Source organism: Balaenoptera physalus (assembly GCF_965194825.1).
Source record: "Balaenoptera physalus genome assembly, chromosome: 3".
Taxonomy (NCBI): Eukaryota; Metazoa; Chordata; class Mammalia; order Artiodactyla; family Balaenopteridae; genus Balaenoptera; species Balaenoptera physalus.
Window position 1 is genome coordinate 29,806,467 of NC_138890.1, and position 25,259 is coordinate 29,831,725.

Consider the following 25,259-nt stretch of genomic DNA (forward strand, 5'->3'; position numbering starts at 1 on the left):
GCAGGCACTAAACCACCTCACCCTCCTCCTTCCTGTCATCCCTGCCTCTCGCATCCACTGGAAACATCTGGTTGAAAAATAGAAAATCTGTTCCTATATCCCAAGTTCTTCAGGTTTCATATCGATTCTTTCACTCAGTCCGTAATTAGTGAACCTGTACTGAACATTCCAGGAATCAAGGGGAGACAAAGACCAAGGCCTGTGCAACACAATCCCTGTGCTGTCCATCATTATCCAACTACAGGATCCCAGAAGGCAAACCTGGCTGCACAGCTGCAGTTTCCAGGCCTCCTCATTGTCCCCATGCCAATGACACACATTACAGTGAATCCAAATGTCTTCAAGCCTGAAATCATTTTCCAGAGAAACTGGGCCAAAGGCCAGACCTCTTCTTTGAGCTTCTCTCCCCTAAGCTTAGGATCTGCTTTCCCTCGGAGACGGGTTTCTGAGAAGGAGGACAGAACAACACGGTCTGTGCTCCCTGCTAGGAGAGCAGGACAATGACTGACTGGTACGGGGATTTAACAGGCGTGTTGCCTGCCTCAAGGTGGGGAGAGCTCTGTGAGCCCATGTGTGCTGCCGAGCACCGCAGGGAGACCCGGCCGAAGTAGACGCCCACTGAGACTACATTCCTGCTGCGCTTTTCACCAGCCTTGTTCCTCGTTCCCTTTCATTTTCGCTCCCTCAAAAAATTGCTTGAATGGACTTCCCTGGTGGCGCAGTGGTTAAGAATCCGCCTGCCAATGCAGGGGACACGGGTTCCAGCCCTGGCCCGGGAAGATCCCACATGCCGCGGAGCAACTAAGCCCATGCGCCACAACTACTGAGCCCGCGTGCCACAACTACTGAAGCCCGCGCGCCTAGAGCCTGTGCTCCGCAACAAGGGAAGCCACCGCAGTGAGAAGCCCACGGACCGCAACAAACAGTAGCCCCTGCTCGCCGCAACTACAGAAAGCCTGTGCACAGCAACGAAGACCCAACGCAGCCAAAACAAACAAATAAATAAATAAATTTATTAAAAGAAAAGAAAATTGCTTGAACAACGAACACCATCTCAGCTTCTGCTTCTAGTGAAACCAATCCAGAACAGTTGGTACCAGAAGCGGTCCTAGGAAACAAACTGCGTGCCGCTTTCATGCGATTGCTGATTTTCACCTTCGGTGAACAGGATGCAGTAAAGTTGGAGGGGGTGCGATGGTACAGTGTCTCTAGCATCTGAGGTCTGGGGGAAGTGGTCACCAAACAGACCTCTAAATCAGGTGGCTCTTGCTCAGCACTGTTGATTTGTTAAAGAGAGAAAATGACAGACTCATTGATCAACAATTTCAGAGGGCCTGTGTGGCAGCATTTAAAGAGACTCGCATCTCCTGCAGCTGGAGGGCACACAGAGCAGGTGCAGGACTGAATTGTAAGAGTGGCAGAACTTCAAAGAAGGCCAGTTCTCGGCTAGGTGCATCCCTTTACACCAAAGACAAAGCCCCAGAAGGGAGAAAGAGGATCCTGATTCTTGGGAGGGGCTATCTGAAGAGATAAACCCAGATACTCCTGAACCCTCTGGGCCTGCAGACAAGAGTCTCTGTTCCCTTGCTGGAAGACAGAGCCCCACTGCCACCCTACCTTTCTGGAAAATGAAGCAGGTGCTTTACAAAGCAACGTGTGCCCTCCTAGGGATTTGCCCCGCCTCCTTTCCTGGCCACCAGACTGATAACCAGGGGAAAACCTTAGCATGGACCAACTCAGGAAATGCCTGCTGAGGAAAGAAAGGGATTATATATCAGACCTGGCCAACATACACAAGCCCAAACTAGCCTGTGGAAGATTCTGAGGGTGATGGATCAAGGTGGGGGGGGGGGGTGAGATATAAACTGGGTAAGTAGAGTTTGTTGATGTGGAGGGATCCTCTCCAGTGATATAGGATTTAACACCCTGGCAAGGGCCCCAGAGGATGGTTCCAATATGCTGATGGGACAGTACTTGAAAGATTCGAAAAAGCAATGATCCAAACTGAACAATGTAGAGATGCCAGAACTGCCACTGCAAACTGGAGGGGAGGACACAAAGGCTCAGAGGAGTGGGCATACTAGAACGTGCCTACTGTATAAGACAGGAAAACCCACCAGCTGCCCATGTTCCTCGGGAAGGCCTGGAGAACTCTCCATTTAGCATGGAGATAAGAAAAGTGTCGGTGAGGGAGCAATGGGATCACGAGAAGCTCAATAGTGGCTGTTACAGAACTGGGATCCATAGAAGAACTCGGAGAATAAAATTCCAGAGTAGCAAAGACCGATGGAAGCACTCAACCCTAAGAAACAAGATGGTGCAATTACCATAAAGGGCAACAGGGTCAGAATAGCAGCCAGGGGGCTTGACCTGCAGGGACCCAGGCAGATGGCTCATCAAACATAGAAATCATGGGGACAAATTAGGACAGCCAACTAGGTTTTGCTTAATATACCCAATCAAAAGACATCAAGAATGGATGAGCAAAAGAATGACGTCAGAGATATTCATGGGCATAGGACCAAGGCAGTCACACTGGGTCCAGTGCTCAGAAGGGCCCTGTGCTTGGGGTCTTATGCTCTGTGCTTGCCATCTTGAAATTCTTTTCTTTTTTTCTTTTTATTTTTGGCCACACCGCGCAGCTTGCAGTATCTTAGTTCCCCAACAAGAGATAAAACCCATGCCCTCGGCAGTGAAAGCGTGGAGTCCTAACCGCTGGACCACCAGGGAATTCCCACCATCTTGAAATTCTTAATTGCACTTGCCATCTTGAAATTCTTAATTTTTCTTTGAATCTGTTTTGTAAAGGAAGTCCTATGTAAGTTAAGACAAGAGAGATGCACAGGGACTTGGAGCCTTGGCTCAGAGGCAGTGCCATCTCCCACTGCCTCCTCACCTCCTTTACCCCCTGACACCCCACATTCTGCACAGCCTCTCCCTCCCTGCCCCATCCAGTGACTGCTGCAGCCCTCCACTCCGGGCAGCAGCCTGAGAGCAGGCACAGGGAAAGGTTGGGACAGGCACACAGGCTTCCCTGGGCAGGGCTTGGTGGCAGCCGTCGCTGCCCTTGGCACACTCAGCTGGCACTGGGCAAGAACAAGCCTCTCACCTACTCCCAAGGCAGGTACCTAGACATCCCAGCACAGAGGATGCTGAACCCTTAGGACTTCCTTCCACTGAGGGTTGGAGCAGGTGGCCTGTGAGAAGGGAAGACTCCCGGCACAACTTCCCCAGCCAGGACACGGCACATCAGGTGCTCAGCGCATCCTTATGCCTCGTGCACCCTCCTTCCAGCCTTCCTGAGTCTGGCTTGTGTTCGTCTCTTCTGACTAACTGGAGGCACCTTCTGGGGATGAGCCATAAAAAAACAAATTGTGGGGCTTCCCTGGTGGCGCAGTGGTTGAGAATCCGCCTGCCAATGCAGGGGACACGGGTTCGAGCCCTGGTCTGGGAAGATCCCACATGCCGCGGAGCAACTAGGCCCGTGAGCCACAACTACTAAGCCTGCACTCTAGAGCCTGCGAGCCACAACTACTGAGCCTGCGCATCTGGAGCCTGTGCTCCGCAACAAGAGAGGCCGCGATAGTGAGAGGCCCGCGCACCGCGATGAAGAGTGGCCCCCACTCACTGCAACTAGAGAAAGCCCTCGCACAGAAACGAAGACCCAACACAGCCAAAAATAAATAAATTAAAAATAAAATAAAATAAAATAGCAAATGTTCAAGTACAATTGGTGTCTAAAAAACAAAGAATTCCCCCACCCTTGGTATCTAATCAAGTTCCTTTCTAAAAAAAAAAAAAAAAACAACAAATTGTGTCATTTTGATGATTCCACATCCAAGTTAAACACGCTGATATTTGCATTTAAATTGGCATTGCACAAGATAAAGAGGAATGGTAAAATTTATTAAATTTAAATTTTACATTTTCCTTTACTTAGAACTACATTAAATACCAGATTAAAAAAAATCATGGCAGGTTAAGAGCGAGATCGTGGAAGAAAGGAAAAGGTTTTTGTTTTTTTGTTTGTTTGTTTGTTAAAGAATCAATTTTATTTATTATATTTATTTTTTGGTTGCGTTGGGTCTTCGTTGCTGCACATGGGCTTTCTGTAGTTGTGGTGAGCAAGGGCTACTCTTCATTGAGGTGTGCGGGCTTCTCATTGCAGTGGCTTCTCTTGTTGCGGAGCACAGGCCCCAGGCGTGTGGGCTTCAGTAGTTGTGGCATGCGCGCTCAGTAGTTGTGGCACACAGGCTTAGTTGCTCTGCGGCATGTGGGATCTTCCCGGACCAGGGATTGAACCCGTGTCCCCTGCATTGGCAGACAGATTCTCAACCACTCTGTCACCAGGGAAGTCCCAGGGAAAGGTTTTATAAGTTAGTATCTTCAACAGCACTTTTCCCTTTTTGTTTTGAACGAAGGGCCCCCCATTTTCATTTTGCTCTGGACCCCACAAATTACATAGCTGGCCCTGCTCACTCTCCTTTTCCTGAGAGCACTGACTCCAATAAATCACTTGAACAGTGCCCCTATTCCTGTCCCAGACGTGGCTTCTAGGACCCTGACATAAGACACATGCAACTTATCCAGGAAAGAAAAAACTAGAATTCCCCCCCACCAAAAAAACACAGAAGCAGCACGAGACAAGGCATTCATTGTGTCCTGTGGCCAGAGCAGAATCCAGTCTCTGCAACTGTCACACCTTCTCCTCCTCGCATCTCACCCTGAGCTCCTCTCCGAAACGGCGTCGGCAGGGTGATAGCCGAGGTTCTCTGATAATAACAGCTACCGTTTACTGAGCACAATCCACGTGTCAGACAGGTGCTTCCCACGCCTTATGGTCAATCCACAGGTCAACCCTAAGCAGCAGGTAACAGGATCCCCATGTTACAGACAGGACATAGCCTCATGGGGTGAAGCCCAAGGTCACTCATCCAGCAAGTGACAGACCCAGGGTTAGGCTCCAGGGCCTTTGCTTTTCATCACCAGGCTACCCAGCTTCTGCTGCCCCGGTGCTAGCACTGGAGCCAGAGGCGTGCAAAAGACATGGTCCTTACAAGGGCACACCTTTTTTTCTTTTTTTTCTCCTTAAAATTTTCTTTTATTGTTTTCTTCTGCTTACAAAAGTAACATAGGATTATTATAAAAATAAAGATAGAATACAAACACTGCAAGTTCCTATTTACACGTATTCCAGGCTGAACGATATTTCCAAACATTCTGCATTCAATCAGAAACTCCCAAAATAGAGATGGAACTCAAATTCAGTCCAAATCTGTTCCCCACCCCCCCAAACCCGCTTAGCATTACTGGCAGGGTCAGTCCAGCCTCCTGGAATCAGACAGCTCTAGTGACAAGGCTCTCAATTCTATACTAGGAATTTCCAACTATATTTCTCCAGCAAATTGGAAATCATGTCCTCACCATCTGTTCCTCCATAACCACCTCTCTTTGGTCTAGTTCTGCCCTGAGAACACACTTAACCAGACGAGATAAGACAAGCAGCCCAGAGACAGCCCCTCCAGACGGGGACGAACACTGCTGGTCTCCCTAAGAGCTTCTGCTAGGGCATGGCTTCCAGACCCCCTCGCACCCTGGGTGCCTCTTCCATTCACTCCAGCCCAACAAAGTCAGGTCCATGACTCAGGACTCTCTTGACTCCAAGTGTCAAAAACCCAAGTCAACCTGATTTAAGAAAAAAAAAAAAAATGGAGGCACTGGATTTATTGGCTCAAGTACCTGAAAATCCAAGCCTGACAAGGGAGGAACTCAAATGACATTATGAGCATGGGGGTCTCCCGTCACATTGGCTCCACTCTGCAGTAAGCTCTCTCTAGAGGGTTGAGGCAGAAGCAGGCTTACATCCCCAGAGCTTACCATCCCTGGGGGAAAAGAAGGCCAATAAAAGCATCAAAATTGAGACCTGCTGGCCCAGATTTGGATGATACTGTCATCCTTGAACCAACCATTGTGGTCAGAGGAATGAGACATGTTGATTGCTAGGCCTGCCTACACACCCACCTGGACCTGGAAGAGGGACTGAGACCAGGAGAAGGTTAGTTTCTCAAAGGAAAAAAAGTCAAGTTATTTTTACAAGAAATGAGAATAGATGTTGGGCAGGCAAAACCCACAGATGCCTTCCAAACACTCACAGCCAAAAGCATGGTACTATGTGGTCCCATGTGGTCTGACAAGCCCAATGACGGTGAGATTCTAAGTCTTTTTGTCCTATCCAAAGGAGGAAGATGGTTTCTGGGGTTCCAATGAGAGCTGGCTATGACTTGGGTTCAAGTTCAAACTTTTCCTTTTTATCTCTTCTTCTTCCTTCCCCAACCCACTGACACTGACACAGACTCCGTCCTGTTGAAATCAGAGGCAAAGAGAAAGGAGACACATGGTATGCCAAGGGACCTGATTCCGTTGAGCTCCCAGAATCTTGGAGAACTGCCAGTCCCAAAGACCCTCCTTTCAAGGGAAAAGGAATTGGGGACTAATAGAATTATTTTGAGGTGCTCAGGGAAATTGATGGAGAAGGATCTGTTTCCAAGCAATTAGTTTACACCACTCACTTTATATAATACAGATGCTTCTGTACAGGTTAATAACCTTTAAAAAAAATCAAGTTAGTGTTTAAATGCACTGTGAAAAAGATACTATAATAAAAACTAGCTACCATTTATTAAGTATCCTCTATTTGCAGGAATATTTTAAAATTCTATGAAGTACATATTATCCCCATTTTACAGATAAGAAAACTGAATCTCAGAACCTACCCAAGCTTCCAAGGGCAATAAGTGACAGAGCAAGGATTTGAACCCAGGTCTGTCTGCCTCCAAAGCCCCCATTGTGTTTTCAATCACACACTCTAAAGGAAAGGAATCCCATGGCAATGCTTTTTATAACATTCTTTTTTTTTTTTTTTTTTTTTTTAAATTTTTATTTATTTATTTATTTTTAATTTATGGCTATGTTGGGTCCTCGTTTCTGTGCGAGGGCTTTCACTAGTTGTGGCAAGCGGGGGTCACTCTTCATCGCTGTGCGCGGGCCTCTCACTATCGCGGCCTCTCTTGCTGCGGAGCACAGGCTCCAGACACGCAGGCTCAGTAATTGTGGCTCACGGGCCCAGCCGCTCCGCGGCATGTGGGATCCTCCCAGACCAGGGCTCGAACCCGTGTTCCCCGCACTAGCAGGCAGACTCCCAACCACTGCGCCACCAGGGAAGCCCAACATTCTTTTTTTTTAAAAATTAATTAATTAATTAATTTTTGGCTGTGTTGGGTCTTCGTTTCTGTGCGAGGGCTTTCTCTAATTGTGGCGAGCAGGGGCCACTCTTCATCGCAGTGCACGGGCCTCTCACTATCGCAGCCGCTCTTGTTGCGGAGCACAGGCTCCAGACGCGCAGGCTCAGTAGTTGTGGCTCACGGGCCCAGTTGCTCCGCGGCATGTGGGATCTTCCCAGACCAGGGCTCGAACCCGTGTCTCCTGCATTGGCAGGCGGATTCTCAACCACTGTGCCACCAGGGAAGCCCTAAAACATTCTTGATAATGCCTCAGAATATCAATCTTGTATATGCAAGTTTTTATATCCAAATTTGTTTACAGTGAAGTGCACCTGTGGGTTATTCTGATGGTTACTGGGAATAATCAGTATTGAATTCTTTTCAACACTGAGGTTACAGCCAAACATGACTTTGTTCATCCCCTTGAACATGCTCTGTGCTCCACTGAGCCTTCCACGTACAGTTTAACACGTGGTCAGGAGCATCAGCTATGGTGTCAGACTGCAAGACCCAGCTCCAACCAGCTGAATTGACCCTGAAAAAGTAGCTCATCCATTTAGGACCTTAGTTGTCCCTTCCATAAAATCAACAATAGGACCTATGTCATGGGATTTTTATGACATTTAAACAAAATCATCTAAGCAAAACTCTTAGCACCATACCTGGTACATAGTAAGTATTCCATAAATGTTCCTACCAGACTGTAAGCAACTTGAAGGCAGGAGTGTGTGTGTGCTTTTCTTGACCACTGCAACCCTAGAACCTAGTTCAAGACCTTGCACATTATAGACACTCAATAAACATTTGTTGAGTGAATACCTTATTAAAGCTAGCTCACTTAATCCTGAAATCTATGAAGTAGGGACAGACAATAAACACAATTCTTTTAAACGTAAAATCATTTAGGTAGTGCTAAGTTCTAGGAAGAAAAACAAAGAGAAGGACAGAAAGTGACAGGGAAAAGGGGGGAAGATGTGTCATAGATAGCCAAGAGCTAAATCAAGGTAGGGACAAAGCCAATGGAGGAGTGTTATGGACTAAATGTTTGCATCCCCCTAAAATCCAGATTGAAGCCCTAACCCCTAGTGTGGCTGTATTTGGAAATAAGGCCACTAGGGAAGCAACGAAGGTGAAATGAGATCATAAGGATGGGGCTCTGATCCAATAGGATTAGTGTCCTTGTAAGAAGAGACACCAGAGAGCTTGCCCTCCCTGCCCCTCTGTACACACGCTTGGAGGAAAGCCCATGTGAGCACACAGTGAGATGGAGGCCACCTACAAGCCCAGAGAAGAGGCCTCAGAATGAAACCTACCTTGTCAGCAGCTTAACCTTGGACTTCTCAGTCTCCAGACTTGTGAGACATAAGTTTCTGTTTAAGCTACCCAGACTGTGGTATTTTATGACGGCTCGAGCTAAAATAGAGCATGTTCTAGGAAAAGGGAACATCAAATGCAAAGGCGCTGAAGGAAAACAACAAGGTCCTACAGTATAGCACAGGGAACTATATTCAATATCCTGAGATAAACCATAATGGAAAAGAATATAAAAAAGAATGTATAGGCACTTCCCTGGTGGTCCAGTGGCTAATACTCCACGCTCCCAATGCGGGGGGAGCGGGGGGCTCGGGTTCAATCCCTGGTCAGGGAACTAGATCCCACATGCCTCAACGAAGAGCCTGCATGCCACAACTAAGACTGGGCGCAGCCAAATAAATAAATAAATATTTTTAAAAAGAATGTATATATGTGTATAACTGAGTTAGTCTGCTGTACAACAGAAATTAATACAACATTAAAAATCCACTGTATTCAATAAAAAAGAAATTTAAAAATAAATAGATAAACAACAAAGACCTACTGTATAGCACAGAAACCTATACTCAATATTTTGTAATAACCTATATGGAAAAGAATCATATATATATTCATATTTATTATATATATATGCTTTGCTGTATATGGCCTTTATTATGTTGAGGTAGGCTCCCTCTATGCTCACTTTCTGGAGAGTTTTTATCACAAATAGGTGTTGAATTTTGTCAAAAGCTTTTTCTGCATTTATTGAGATGATCATATGGTTTTTACTCTTCACTTTGTTAATATGGTGTATCACATTGATTGATTTGCGTATACTGAAGAATCCTTGCGTCCCTGGGATAAATCCCACTTGATCATGGTGTATGATCCTTTTAATGTATTGTTGGATTCTGTTTGCTGGTATTTGGTTGAGGATTTTTGCATCTATATTCATCAGTGATATTGGTCTGTAATTTTCTTTTTTTGTAGTATCTTTGTCTGGTTTTGGTACCAGGGTGATGGTGGCCTCATACAATGAATTTGGGAGTGTTCCTTCCTCTGCAGTTTTTTGGAAGAGTTTGAGAAGGATGGGTGTTAGCTCTTCTCTAAATGTTTGATAAAATTCACCTGTGAAGCCATCTGGGCCTGGACTTTTGTTTGTTGGAAGATTTTTAATCACAGTTTCTATTTCATTACTTGTGATTGGTCTGTTCCTATTTTCTGTTTCTTCCTGGTTCAGTCTTGGAAGGTTATACTTTTCTAAGAATTTGTCCATTTCTTACAGGTTGTCCATTTTATTGGCATAGAGTTGCCTGTAGTAGTCTCTTAGGGTGCTTTGTATTTCTGCAGTGTCTGTTGTAACTTCTCCTTTTTCATTCCAAATTTTATTCATTTGAGTCCTCTCCCTCTTTTTCTTGATGAGTCTGGCTAATGGTTTATCGATTTTGTTTATCTTCTCAAAGAACCAGCTTTTAGTTTTGTTGATCTTTGCTACTGTTTTCTTTGTTTCTATTTCATTTCTTTCTGCTCTGATCTTTACGATTTCTTTCCTTCTACTAACTTTGCGTTTTGTTTGTTCTTCTTTCTCTAGTTCCTTTAGGTGTAAGGTTAGATTGAGATTTTTCTTGTTTCTTGAGGTAGGCTTGTATAGCTATAAACTTCCCTCTTAGAAATGCTTTTGCTGCATCCCATAGGTTTTGGATCATCGTGTTTTCGTTGTCATCTGTCTCTAGGTATTTTTTGATTTCCTCTGTGATTTCTTCAGTGATCTCTTGGTTATTTAATAACGTATTGTTTAGCCTCCATTTGTTTGTGTTTTTTACGTTTTTTCCCTGTACTTGATTTCTAATCTCATAGCGTTGTGGTCAGAAAAGATGCTTGATATGATTTCAATTTTCTTGAATTTACTGAGGCTTGATTTGTGACCCAAGATGTGATCTATCCTGGAGAATGTTCCATGTGCACTTGAGAAGAAAGTGTAATCTGCTGGTTTTGGATGGAATGTCCTATAAATATCAATTAAATCTATCTGGTCTATTGTGTCATTTAAAGCTTGTGTTTCATTATTAATGTTCTGTTTGGATGGTCTGTCCATTGGTGTAAGTGAGGTGTTAAAGTCCCCCACTGTTATTGTGTTACTGTCGATTTCCTCTTTTACAGCTGTTAGCAGTTGCCTTATGTATTGAGGTGCTCCTATGTTGGGTGCATATATATTTATAATTGTTATATCTTCTTCTTGGATTGATCCCTTGATCATTATGTAGTGTCCTTCCTTGTCTCTTGTAACAGTCTTTATTTTAAAGTCTATTTTATCTGATATGAGTATTGCTATTCCAGCTTTCTTTTGATTTCCATTTGCATGGAATATCTTTTTCCATCACCTCACTTTCAGTCTGTATGTGTCCCTAGGTCTGAAATGGGTCTCTGTAGACAGCATATATATGGGTCTTGTTTTTGTATCCATTCAGCGAGCCTGTGTCTTTTGGTTGGAGCATTTAATCCATTCACGTTTAAGGTAATTATTGATATGTATGTTCCTATTACCATTTTCTTAATTGTTATGGATTTATTTTTGTAGGTCCTTTTCTTCTCTTGTGTTTCCCATTTAGAGAAGTTCCTTTAGCATTTGTTGTAGAGCTGGTTTGGTGGTGCTGAATTCTCTTAGCTTTTGCTTGTCTGTAAAGGTTTTGATTTCTCCATCGAATCTGAATGAGATCCTTGCTGGGTAGAGTAATCTTGGTTGTAGGTTCTTCCCTTTCATCACTTTAAATATATCATGCCACTCCCTTCTGGCTTGTAGAGTTTCTGCTGAGAAATCAACTGTTAACCTTATGGGAGTTCCCTTATATGTTATTTGTCGCTTTACCCTTGCTGCTTTCAATAATTTTTCTTTGTGTTTTTAATTTTTGTCTATTTGATTATTATGTGTCTAAGCGTGTTTCTCTTGGGTTTATCCTGCCTGGGACTCTCTGCGCTTCCTGGACTTGGGTGGCTCTTTTCTTTCCCATGTTAGGGAAGTTTTTGACTATAATCTCTTCAAATATTTTCTCTGGTCCTTTCTCTCTCTCTTCTCCTTTTGGGACCCCTATAATGCGAATGTTGTGGCATTTAATGTTGTCTCAGAGGTCTCTTAGGCTGTCTTCATTTCTTTTCATTCTTTTTTCTTTATTCTGTTCTGTGGCAGTGAATTCCACCATTCTGTCTTCCAGGTCACTTATCCGTTTTTCTGCCTCAGTTATTCTGCTATTGGTTCCTTCTAGTATATTTTTCATTTCAGTTACTGTATTGTTTATCCTGTTTGTTGTTTAATTCTTCTAGGTCTTTGTTAAACTTTTCTTGCATCTTCTTGATCTTTGCCTCCATTCTTTTTCAGAGGTCCTGGATCATTTTCACTATCATTATTCTGAATTCTTTTTCTGGAAGGTTGCCTATCTCCACTTCATTCAGTTGTTTTTCTGGGGTTTTATCTTGTTCCTTCATCTAGTGCATAGTCCTCTGCCTTTGCATTTTGTCTGTCTTTCTGTGAATGCGGTTTTTGTTCCACAGGCTGCAGGATTGTAGTTCTTCTTGCTTCTGCTGTCTGCTCTCTGGTGGATGAGGTTATCTAAGAGGCTTGTGCAAGCTTCCTGATGGGAGGGACTGGTGGTGGGTAGAGCTGGCTGTTGCTCTGGTGGGCAGAGCTCAGTAAAACTTTAATCCGCTTGTCTGCTGATGGGTGGGGCTGGGTTCCCTCCTTGTTGGTTGTTTGGCCTGAGGTGACCCAGCACTGGAGCCTACCCACTCTTTAGTGGGGATAATGGCAGACTCTGGGAGGGCTCACGCCAAGGAGTACTTCCCAGAACTTCTGCTGCCAGTGTTCTTGTCCCCACGATGAGCCACAGCCACCCCCCACCTCTGCAGGAGACCCTCCAACACTAGCAAGTAGGTCCGGTTCAGTCTCCTATGGGGTCACCGCTCCTTACCCAGGGTCCTGATGCACACACTACTTTGTGTGTGCCCTCCAAGAGTGGGGTCTCCGTTTCCCCCAGTTCTGTCGAAGTCCTGCAGTCAAATCCGTGTAGTCTTCAAAGTCTGAGTCTCTAGGAATTCCTCTTCCCGTTGCCGGACCCCCAGGTTGGGAAGCCTGACATGGGGCTCAGAACCTTCACTCCAGTGGGTGGACTTCTGTGGTATAAGTGTTCGCCAGTCTGTGAGTCACCCACCCACCAGTTATGGGATTTGATTTTACTCTGATTGCGCCCCTCCTTCCGTCTCACTGCAGCTACTCCTTTGTCTTTGGATGTGGGGTATCTTTTTTGGTGAGTTCCAGTGTCTTCCTGTCAATGATTGTTCAGCAGTTCATTGTGATTCCAGTGCTCTCGCAAGAGGGAGTGAGCACACGTCCTTCTACTCCGCCATCTTGAACCAATCTCTCACTTTGCTGTATACCTGAAACTAATACAATGTTGTAAATCAACTATATTCTATATTTCAATTAAAAACAAAAAAAAGGCCTTGTAGGAGCTTGGTAGTCAAGGAACAGCAGAAGGCTGGTAAATGAGCAAGAGAGAAAGTAGTAAGACGGGACTTCCCTGTTGGCACAGTGGTTAAGAATCTGTCTGCCAATGCAGGGGACACAGGTTCGATCCCTGGTCCGGGAAGATCCCACATGCCGCAGGGCAACTAAGCCCATGCACCACAGCTACTGAGCCTGCGCGCTACAGCCTTAGAACCACAACTACTGAGCCCACGCGCCGCAACTACTGAAGCTTGCGTCCTCTAGGGCCTGCATGCTGCAACTACTGAGCCCATGTGCTGCAACTACTGAAGTCCACGCGCCTAGAGCCCATGCTCCGTGACAAGAGAAGCCACCACAATGAGAATCTCGCACACTGCAACGAAGAGTAGCCCCTGCTCACCACAACTAGAGCAAGCTTGCGTGCAGCAATGAAGACCCAAAGCAGCCAAAAACAAAAAAGTAGTAAGACAGAGGATCAGCGAGCCAGGCCCGTCCTGCCCCACAGGCTCTGATAGCAGAGGGCGAGGAGAAAGCCACCATCCCAGATGAAATCATTATCATCTTCACCATAATATTTAACATGGACAACTGATTCTTTCTCAAATTTATATAAAGTATAAAGAAAGGCCTTTTTGGAAAACTAAGATATTTTTATAGTTCTATGGATAAATCATATTCTTGCCATGCAAATTCAGTTTCTATACTAATCAGACTGCTATGCCCATGACCCACTGTGATACTGTAGAGCAACCGGTGGAAACAGAATCCCTTCCTCACCCTCAGACAATGTCAATGCCAATGCCAAATGTGTTCCAACTATGACCCACCAAAGCCATGACCCTCAACCCAAGCTGGGGCCCACATGAAAGGTACTAGGGAAAGGCTCCGATTTCTCTGCACTATCAGATCTGGTCAAGACTGTAGTTCTTCACACCAGGGTGGATCAGCAGACCTAGTTAATGCTGAAATCACTGGAGATAATTAAACAGGCAGGACTGGGCTTGGCCTCAGAGAGGAAGGGAGGAGGGGACTATGCAGATTTTCCTTTCTTCAGTGTCAACATTATAAAATTGGCATTGGTACCTACTTCCTCCTGATGCCATTTAGTTTTGGAGGCAAAAACCCAGGGGAAAGGAGTCAGATGGATTGGGAAGTCAGATGCAGAGGTCAATGTTGGGGTCTGTAGTTTTATGCAAAAATGTCTGCCTTTTATCTAAAGTGGGGATTTGCAACTGGGAGCGATTTTGCCCACCCCTACCCGCCTGGGGCCCTTTTGGCAACGTGTGGAAACATTTTTGGTTGTCACTACTTGGGGATCAGGGAAGTGCCACTACCATCTTCTAGGTAGAAGCCAGGGATGCTGCTAAACATATCCTGCAATGCCTTCCACAGCAAAGAATTTTCCAACCCAAACTGTCAACTCGGATTTAATAAACAGTGAAAAGGTAAAAGAAGCTCAAATATTTAAGGGGCTTTCAAATCCCATATAATCTACACATATATATATATACATATGTATCATTTAATCTTCACACCAACTCCACAAAGTGATGCCCATTTCCCAGATGAGAAAACGGAATCTCCAATTAAGTGGGGAATTCACCCAGCTAGTGTTACCGAAAGCTCAGCCTCTCAACATGTTGAATCAAATCTTGGAGACAGAGTTTTGGGTGAAGTAGAAAAGGATAGCTTTATTAATTTGCCAGGCAAAAGGACACACACCAGGATTCTGCTGTGAAAAAACTATGTGTCCCAACAGGGGAGGATTTGATGAGGGGTTTTATAACAATGGTTCAAAGGTGGGGTCTCTGACAAGATTAGGGTGTGTGCAGGGTCTCAGGGGGTGGGTCTCCTAATCTTGATGAGCTTCTCTGGTCCCTTTAATCTTGCCTCAGGGGCTTTCTTGGCTGCACCTCCCTTGATTAGCAACTGTTTGAATCTGCCCTTTGGAACTCAGGGAAGGTCATGGAGGCTGGGGTCTTGCCTACAAGAAATGGGGGACAAAAAGGCCTCCATGCCTGGGAGCCCCACAGGGCCCCGCTCAGTTTCACTAGTAATTGGCAGAGAAGGAATCTGAACTTGGCTCTGGGTGATTCTCACTAGACTGTGAGCTCCACGAGGACTGGGACATTGTTAGCCTTGTTCACCTCCATGTCCCCAGTGCCCAGCATAAGTTGGTACCCAAAAGAAGTTCAGTAGAGACTTATTTGAATTAATAATGGATAAATAAATGAATGCCTGAGTCAAGGGCCCTGAAGCACATGCTCGTTTCTTCCCACCACTCCTAGAGTGAAGATAAAGAGTCTCACCATATCCCTCCAGGCTTCCGGTCATGGCAGTATGTTGCATGTCAGAAACAGAAATCTCCCCAGGCCAAGCAGAAACCGTGCACCTCAGACTGGGACTTGAACCCACACAGCCGGGACTTGAACCCAGACAAAACCCAGTCTTCCAACTGAGATCACACACCTGGTTTCAGGATTTAATGAAGCTCAGGTCCTTGATGTCTCATGGCAGAAAGAATTCAGTGAGAGACAAAGTGATAGGTAGGAAGTGGATTTATTTAGACAGAAACACACTCCACAGAAAGAGTGTGGGCCACCTCAGAAGGCGAGAGCAGCCTTGGGAGAAACACAGGCCACAGACAGAGTGTGGGCCACCTCAGAAGGTGAGAAAGGCACCAGGGTATGGGGTTGTCAGTTTTTATAGTGGTGGGTAATTTCATAGGCTAATGAGTGGGAGGAGCATTTCAGCTATTTTGGGAAGGGGCGGGGATTTCCAGGAATTGGGCCACCGCCCACTTTTTGATCCTTATGGTTGGTCTTGGAACTGTCATGGCGCCTGTGGGTGTGTCATTTAGCTTGCTGATGTGAGCGTATACTGAGGCTCAAAGTCTACTGGAAGTCGACTTGTCTGCCATCTTGCACCCATTTGGTTCTAATCAGTTTATGTCATGTCCTCGGGCTATGTCATTCTTTCAAAGGTTGTGCCCTGCCTCCTTCCCTCCTGTTTCAAAATCAAGTCAAAATGGAAGTTTATGGTGAGAATGCAAAGGTATTATGGAAACAAAGCCCAGACAGAACGTATGGGCTTAGAAAGCCACCAGGAATCAGAGTGCCCAGTGCTCTCTGTCATCTCTACCTCTGTTTTCTCTCCCAACAGATGACTTTCTTTTTAACCGTCTTGCATATGGTCTAGTAATATACTACGCTCAGCCCCACTTTGACTCTAAAGGTCCCCATGTCTCTCGGCTTGGCTGCCCTTAGTTAACTGGCTTCCTCTGTCAATACCCCAGTGATAATTCCCAGAGGAGGGATTAGATGGGTGCAGCCTGGGCCATTCTTCAAGATGACTCTGGCCACAACCAGACGACTGCAACTTCACGAGAGACTCTGACTGAGAACTGGCTAAATGAGCCTTGTCAAGCCTGAGGACCATGAGCAAAAGGGGACCCTTGTGGGTGGGGGAAATGAAACAGGAGGGAGGGAGGTAGGGCACAACCTTTGAAAGAATGACATAGCCCGAGGACATGACATAAACTGATTAGAACCAAATGGGTGCAAGATGGCAGACAAGTCGACTTCCACTAGACCTTGAGCCTCAGTATACGCTCACATCAGCAAGCTAAATGACACACCCACAGGCGCCATGACAGTTCCAAGACCAACCATAAGGATCAAAAAGTGGGCGGTGGCCCAATTCCTGGAAATCCCTGCCCCTTCCCAAAATAGCTGGAATGCTCCTCCCACTCATTAGCCTATGAAATTACCCACCACTATAAAAACTGACAACCCCATACCCTGGTGCCTTTCTCACCTTCTGAGGTGGCCCACACTCTGTCTGTGGCCTGTGTTTCTCCCAAGGCTGCTCTCGCCTTCTGAGGTGGCCCACACTCTTTCTGTGGAGTGTGTTTCTGTCTAAATAAATCCACTTCCTACCTATCACTTTGTCTCTCACTGAATTCTTTCTACGATGAGACATCAAGAACCTGAGCTTCATTAAGTCCTGAAACCAGGTGTGTGATCTCAGTTGGAAGACTGTGGGTTTTGGGCAGGTTCAAGTCCTGGCCACATGGGTTCAAGTCCCAATCTGGGTTTTGGCCGGGTTCCGGTTTTGGCTGGGTTCGAGTCCCGGCATGTGGGTTCAGGTCCCAATCTGAGGTTCACGGTTTCAGAAAGTTTGGTGACACTGTTGTCTGCTGTAATGCCAAAAAGTAGGAAACATACCTCATAAACATGATGATCTGACCAACCTGCCTCTAGTAAAATGCAAAGAGAGAGAAGCTAAAAACAGGAACTTTTTTGGTTTTCAAGCAGAACGTAGAGGTTATGTCAAAGCCAGTGTTTTCTGGGTTTGAAAATAAAACTACTTCTCACTCCCAGCTTCTCCAGAGGGCAAACTATTCTCAAATTAAAATGGCTTTCCAGCAAAGGATGAGCATTGCATCTTTTGTTAAGAGCTCAGAGAGGTTTAAGAAGGTACCTCATTAACCATTCCAAACAGGCAAAATCCTTCTAAAGAGCTTAAGGGTGTGCCTTCCTATCTCAATAAACAACAGGATTTCTAAGATTCTTAAGGGCATTGTCCCACAGTGGTCTGAAAAGGCATCCAAGGTAGAAAAGGACTTATAGGAGCCAAAAAGATTTGTGTCATGGCTTTTTTCCCCATGCAAGGAACTCCAGTAAAAATCATAAAAATCCTCAAAGTTTTTTAGAATCAGCTTGAACAAAAAGAGAAGGAGATATATAACAATCTAATACATAGCTTTGAGTTCTGTAGGAACCAAGGACCCCCACCCAGATGGAGGATGGTAACTGCATGCTAAGACCCCAGGCTGGTCAGAACCTAAGGAATGATGATATTGACCTTTCCTGACCCTCATGACTTCAATCAACTCAAGCTTGAGCTCTGTCAACCTTTGCCCCAATTCTAGGCTGAATTCTCTGCTCAAGCCCCTTCATGAATATGTATACACCCTTAGCTTAAAACTTCCCCAGTTTTGCTTTGGGGAAGATCCCAGGTGTTCTCCTTGCTTACTGCAAGTAATAAATCCTTCCTTCTCCCACTCATTGACTTGTTTGTGTCATTTGGCTTCCACGTCCACCAAGAGGTAAACCCAGTTTTCGGGTAACAGGCTGAGCTGCAGAGAAACATTGAATAGAACTGGACCCTAATCAAGGAACCCACAATACATTTACTGCAGCGTTCAGATGCCTAGCCCACAGCTGGATGTTAGGTATGGAAGACAGATAAGTTATCTTTTTACTTCATAGATACTCAGATCAAGACTCATTCTTGGGCTTCCCTGGTGGCGCAGTGGTTAAGAATCCGCCTGCCAATGCAGGGGACACCGGTTCGAGCCCTGGTCTGGGAAGATCCCACATGCCACAGAGCAACTAAGCCCATGTGCCATAACTACTGAGCCTGCATGCCACAACTACTGAAGCCCATGCACCTAGAGCCCAAGCTCCGCAACAAGAGGAGCCACTGCAATGAGAAGCCCCATCTCCACAACTAGAGAAAGCCCGCGTGCAGCAACGAAGACCCAATGCAGCCATAAATAAATAAATAAATAAATAATTTTTAAAAATTCATTAAAAAAAAAATAAGACTCATTCTTGAAGAGCTGTAACTAAGAAACCACACTCAAGGCACCTCCAGTCATACCTGGAAATGATACCAAAGACGAGATCCTGGACTTCAAGCCTGAACCTGACGGCATGAGAAGTTTGGGAGCGTCTCGTGATGGAACAAGTTCATTTTGCTGAAAGAGGAAAAGAAATAATTTGCGGTCAGAAGCAGACTGTGGCAGTTTTAAAATATGGCCTCCAAATTCTTTGACATTCATGGAATGTCTCCTTCCCCTCAGTCTTGGCTTGATCCATAGAAAATAGCAGAAGTGGCCCTGTGCCCATTTCTGACCCAGGCCTTAAGAAATGAGCAGCTTCTACTTCCTTCCGTTTCCTTTTGGATCCCACCTATCACACTTTGAGGGAGCCCAGGCCACAGGGAGAGGCCAAGTGTATGTGTTCCAGCAGATAGTCCCAAGGAGGTCCCAGTCAGCCTCAGGGGCCAGACCTGAGGGTAAGAAAAGCTTTAAGATGACTCCAGCCCTAGCTGATATCCGACCACAACCAGATGACAGACACAGACAGACACAACTAGCTGAGCCCAGTCAGGTCCCAGAACCACGTGAGGTAATAATTAAATGAATGTTTTGAAGCCACCAAGCTTTGGAGTGATTTGTTACACAGCAATCGATAACCAGAACAAATACTTTCAGTAGTTTATATAATCTCAAATTGTTTGAATGTGTGACAATGAGCATAAATAACTTTAAAAATTATAAGGAGTCACTAGAATGAAAAAATAAATTAAAATTTACTATTAAAATGACACAAGGCTTTGGAATTAGCAAGAACTAAGTTCAAATCCTGGTCGGCATCTGATGAGTTGTATGACATTAGATAAGTTACCTAGCCTCTCTGATTCCCAGTTCCTTTCTCATTAAAATAGAGTTAGTTAAGAACACCTATCGTATAAGGTTGTTGTGAGGTTTCAAATCAGAGAATAAACGTAAATCCCTTAGCCCAGTGCCTAGTAGTTGCTCAATAAACAGCTCTCATCATTGTTGCCAACATGATGGCTAGCAAGGTCTCTGGTGATGAACAGCCCACCTCTCATGTAAGAGCACTGAAAGTTCTTTTAAGCAGGCTGACCAAGTGCCAGTTTGCCTTGTGCAACACTGGCTGGATGACTGTGGAAATACACATTCCAAATAGGGCTTAGGCATTTGTTTGGTTCCAGATGGAAATCGCTCTCGTACAGTTGCTGTTGGAGATAGGCTCACCTAGACTTGAGCATCAGTGGGTATGAAGGTAAACAGGTGAGAGGAGAACAAGGTAAAGGAGACCGACTTCTATACCATGGACAAGACCAGCGCTGTACACAAGCAGTCAGTTTCTGAAGAGTGGATGGAGGATGTAGTTTGATTTTACGTTAGCTAGTCAATTCAGCTAGTTGAGTGTTAATTAAAAACTGACTTTCACAAAGACCTAAAGTTCATGCCACAGAACATCCAAAGCAAGAGGCGGTGAGGCTCATGACATAAAGAAGCTTGCGATCCAGTTAAGGATCTTAATTCGGTCATTCTTACATTTCTCCACTCATTCCACTACCAGAATGTCTTCCCCTAGCTGGTCTCTTTGCCTCGAGTCCCACATAACTGCTGTCTTTACCACAGCCCAAGTAAACTTTATAAAATGTGGTTCTAATCTTGACACTCTCAGGCTTTTAAATCTTTGGTGGGTCCCTGTTGTTCTTTGAACAAAGTCTAAACTCTTTAACATGGTTCAGAAAAAAACTTTATGGTCTGGTTTAAAACCCTCCAATGGTATCACATTGCTTCTAGAATGGAATCCAAACTCTTCCCTGTGTCCTACTAAGCCTTGCCTGAACTGGATCCTCTCTGACCTCACCTCTCCCCATGCTCTACCTCCCCTCCCTCATTCCACTCCAGACACGCTGGCCATCTTCTTGTTTCCCCCAGCATGCCTCAGAGCCTTTGCACTTGCTCTCGCCTCTGCTTAGAGCACTCTTTCTTGAGTTCTTTGCACAGCTGATTCCTTCTTAAACCTCCCTAACCATCCAATCTGTTACACACACATCAAAGGGTCAGTTGACATTCTTAACAGCACTTATCATAAGCTGTAATTATCTCACTTCTTTATCTGTAGGCCCCATGAAAGCAGGAATCCTATCAGCCGGGGTCACTGCAATATCCTCAACTCACAGAACAGTGCCTAGCATACAGTGTGTGCTCAAGATTTGTTTTGAATGAATGACTCTCCATTTTCCAGACTTGGAATCCAAAGCTCAGACAGCTCAGGAGATTCGCTTAAGCAGCAGAGCTGAGTCTGACTGATTTTGAAGTCCGTGCTCTAGACCAGTGCTGCTCAAAGCAGCTGGTCAGAGAACTATCCGTTACTGGTCCAAGCCTAAGGCAGTGACGGATTGCGCCAAAACAGGGAAGAATACAGTGCTACCTTCATTGAGCATATCTTGCTATGAAAAAAATAGCGGCTGAACTGCAAACAATGTGCTAGTGATGTCGTTGATGTATTACATCCTGTGGCAAGCTCCCTATCGAATTGGGAGCTAATCACAAACAGGTGGTGTCGGCACTCACCTGTGCCCCACACTTAGATTAGCATTAGTCTGGCGACCACACCGTACTCCTTACTCTTCTTCATGCCCTAGCCAATGACTTCCTATGAAGCACCTGCTTTATTCCTGGCTCCTTCTTCCTCTCATCTGTGGGCTGGTGCACAGGAAGTGTCTGATAATTTGTATTGCAGATGAAGAGAATATTGAGAAGGTTTTTTGCTTTTCTTTTTTTTTTTAAATGCAGTTTTTCAAAGCCAGCAAACAAACCTATTTTTTTTTTTGATTATTCCCCAGTTTTGGAATTTTCATGAGGCTCCAAGCTCCAGAAAGCTATTCTTGCTGGCTAGTTGGCTAAGCTCTCAGTCAGAGTCCTGATTTCCAAAGCAGAACTGTGCAAACTATTTTTATTATACACACTGGCCTCACAGCCTAAGGCAGTGACAGCCTTAAAAATCCTGTGATGCCGGGGCCTGTCCTTATGTGCTCTTAATCTCTTATTATACTGGTGCAGAGCTCCCTAACCAGAATCTGCCCCCATTCTCCATCACCATGGGCTTTCTATCAGTGCTTTCACTTCTAACCTCACCAAATAGCCCCCCTAAACACACACACGCACACACACACACACACACACACAGAAATACCCCATGCCAAGATAGCATGCTAGTAAGAAAGATTTGCTCAGTCATTCAAATATTCAATGAGAGCTTTCTCTGTGTCAGGAACTGTGCTAAGAGTTAAGGATTAAAAAACACAGTCCTTTGGGATCTTTCTGAGCTGAGTCAGGAAGTCAGACGAAATATGACGCAAACAGTGTCATGATGAATGCTATGAACAAAAGTCCTGAAGTTTTCTAAGATGTCAAACAGGCACCCTAATCTAGTCTGCTTGCATACGCTAGTGAGGGCAGAAGAGACATTTAAATGGCGGCTTGAATATCAGCGTGAATGCTCTGTCTCTGCAGGAGTCACCACCAAAGCTGTCACGGCCAGCGACTGTACCAAGCACTTTAGATGCAGGAAGTCATTTCGTCTTCACGAAGACTGAAGGCATGGGAGCCATTTTTATCCTCATTTTACAGATGAGGAAACCAAGACACAGGGAGGAAAAATTACCCCTCCAAAGCTTCACAATCAATCAGAGATCAGGACCTGGTTCTGCTGGATTGTGATGTCTAGTTTTTAACCATTGCACTCTGCTCTAATTTGGTCAAAGCCTTGATAAATAAATACACTTGCGTAGGCGTCCCAGGGCCAGGAAGAGGTCCATCTATAATTAGAGCTGTCCCTGATTAAACAAGGTGTTAGGAAATACACAATGGTTCCCGGGTGCTACGCTCTTCAGTGTTATGCCCATAAAGTACAATGATTCACTCCTACTAAATTGCCTTTGTTGTCAATAATTATTGGTTCTGGAAGTTTCTAGAAGGATGAGTTTCCAGGTTGCATCTGAAGGACTTGAACCCAAACTCATCCAACTTAATCAGTTGTGGGCCAACTTCCTGGATCAGACCCCATGCTAGACTTGCGGATACCCAGCAGAATAAGTCGCAACCCTAGCCCTCAAAGAGTTCATCTGGTATTGAAGGAGACAGGTGAGTAAATGGATCACTATGTTATGATGCAATGAGTGGTAAACAGAGAAGCATGTACAGGGACCAGAAGTAGCATAGAGGAAAGGAAGTCTTTCCAGGAGAGGGGATTTCTGGGTTGGGTTTTAAAGTATAAATAGGCTTTCAATGGGAACTCAAGAAGAGAGGCTTACACATGCACAAGAGGTAACAGTAATGGGCAGTAGCATGTACTCAGTTTACTGTAAGCAGTTTTGTCTTATCAGAGCATATAATGAAGGGTGCAGAGAGGCAAGAGATACAGCTAAAGAGGTTCCCAGCATCCAATCATGGTGGGTCTTATGTCCTAGGATGGGATTTTATCCTGAAGACAATACTGTGGGAGAGGCATGGTTCTAAGCCCTGGAAATGATACAGTCTGGTTTGCTTTTGAGAAAACTCACTCTGGCATCAGTAAGGAGGGCAGATGGGATAAAGTCAGCCAAGAGGCAGGAAGGACCTTTAAGAGTATAAATGTGATATGCAGAGGCTGGTGCTCAGGCGAGAGCAGTGAGGTTAGACAGGAAGGAATAGATGCGAGGACAACAAGAGGACCGGGTGACTGGCTGGCTGTGGACGGCGAGGGGGCGAGAGGAGTCCAGGATGACTCCCAGCTTTCTGTGTTGGGCGAGTGGGTGGATGCTGGTACCACGAGCTGAGGCAGGGCCTTTACGAAAGTGAGTAGGCAAGAGAAGAGGGGGTGGGAGGACGACGAGCTCCTATCTGGACTTGCTGAGGTTAATGAGTCAGGAGGTGGGGATCAGCGGGCAGAGCAGAGCTCCAGAAAGAGGCTCTTCTCTGTTCCCATAGGGAAATACCTGACAGGACTCATTCCTGGGCAGGGCAGGAGTATGTGACACCCAAGCTGTGGGTGCCTCTAAAATGCAAATCGTCAACTACTGAAACAAGCTGACTCCTATAACAAAACATGCGTTGTGTCCCACATCTGAGGAGAGGATGGCCCTAGAGCAGGGGTCCCCAACCCCTGGGCCAAGGACCAGTACAGGTCCGAGGCCTGTTAGGAACCGGAGGTGAGCGGCGGCTGAGTGAGCAAAGCTTCATCTGCCGCCTGGACCGTCCCCCTCCCTGCCCCGACTGTGGAAAAACTATCGTCCACGAAACCGGTCCCTGGTGCCAACAAGGTTGGGGACCACTGCCCTAGAGGATCAATAAGGCCAAGGCAGAGCCCTTGATTTCCCACTTATTTATTCCCCATGCCCCCCTTCTTTGTAAGTGACACTACCATACACCCTAGAGCTCAAGCCCAAACCCTAAAACTTACCCTTCAAGCCTCCCTTTCCCTCCCCACATCCACTTCATCTAACTCATCTTCAACCACCACTCTATCTCAAACACCCCGTCACTCGTGATCCCTCATCCTGCGTTGTTATCTTCATAAGCATTTATGCTATCTAAATATACTATCTAATTTATACTACTGAATATAATACTCTGCGTTGGTCTACTTGCTTGCTGACTATGTCCGCATTGGAATATAAGCTCCAAGAGGATGGGGGCTTTGTCCTGTTCTTCATCATATCCCTCATCCCTACAACAGTGCCTGGCACACTGTAGGAGCGCCATAAGCCTTTCTTTAATGAAGTTCTCCATCTGAGCACTTCTCTCTCTGCTGCCACCACACGGATTCAAGCCCTCGCACAGTTCCCGGAGTGCTCCCACCACACACTTGGCAACTGATTGCATGTGGGCCAGGAGGGAGGGGGAGGAGCCCGAGGTGACTAGTCTTTACAAGTCCTGGTACCTCTCCAATCCACCCATCTTTCACGAAGCAGCCGGAGTAGCCCTCTAAGATCAGAGATCATGTCACTCGCCTGCTTAAGATCTTCCAGGGGTCCTCAAGGCCCAGCATGCCCACCTCTGCAACTCCACCTCCAATCACTTTACTCCTTGCTCTCTACTCCCCATGCTCTGCTTCTGTCCCTCCACCCAAGTGACCTTCAGTACCAGCCACACCTCTGTCCTCGCCAGCAATCTGCAGGGATCTCTGCTCATACACCACCTCCTCAGAGAAGCCTTCTCTGACCATCTAAACTGAAGTGCAGCCCTCCTCCTCTCCTGCAATCCCAGGTACCCTCCAGCACATCAACCTGATTACTTCCTTCACATCACTTGTCACAGCCTATTCTCGTTTACTGATTTGTTGACTTGATTATTGTTTCTCCCTTTTTTACCTCTCTCTCCCCCGGCATGTATTCCAGTGTCCAGAACATAGTCAAGGCTCAATTATTTGTTGGACAGAACTGTGTTTCCACTTTCATGATGGTGATGGTGATGATGATGATAATGATGATGTCGATGACGCTCATACTAATGACGCTCCCCACGGTGAGACGCTGGTTTGATTCCGTGGATTCAAGGACTGACTGGAGCATGTTCTTGACCATCTAAT

At 45.6% G+C, this 25,259-nt stretch overlaps 1 protein-coding gene across 2 annotated transcripts in view; it reads right to left on the bottom strand.

The window, feature by feature from the left end:
* The window catches only part of LOC309658202 (uncharacterized protein), a 38,966-nt gene that overhangs the window by 11,078 nt on the left and 2,629 nt on the right, over window positions 1-25,259 (bottom strand). The window contains exons 3-4 of one of the 2 annotated variants that reach the window (XM_082456583.1): window positions 18,742-18,838; window positions 15,475-18,214 (exon numbers count right to left, since the gene is read on the bottom strand). In XM_082456583.1, the coding sequence (XP_082312709.1) occupies window positions 18,141-18,214; window positions 18,742-18,838 (171 nt within the window). In that variant the 3' untranslated portion in view covers window positions 15,475-18,140. Of the gene's footprint in view, window positions 1-15,474; window positions 18,215-18,741; window positions 18,839-25,259 lie in introns of those variants that run through there. The other variant, XM_082456582.1, reaches the window with a different exon arrangement.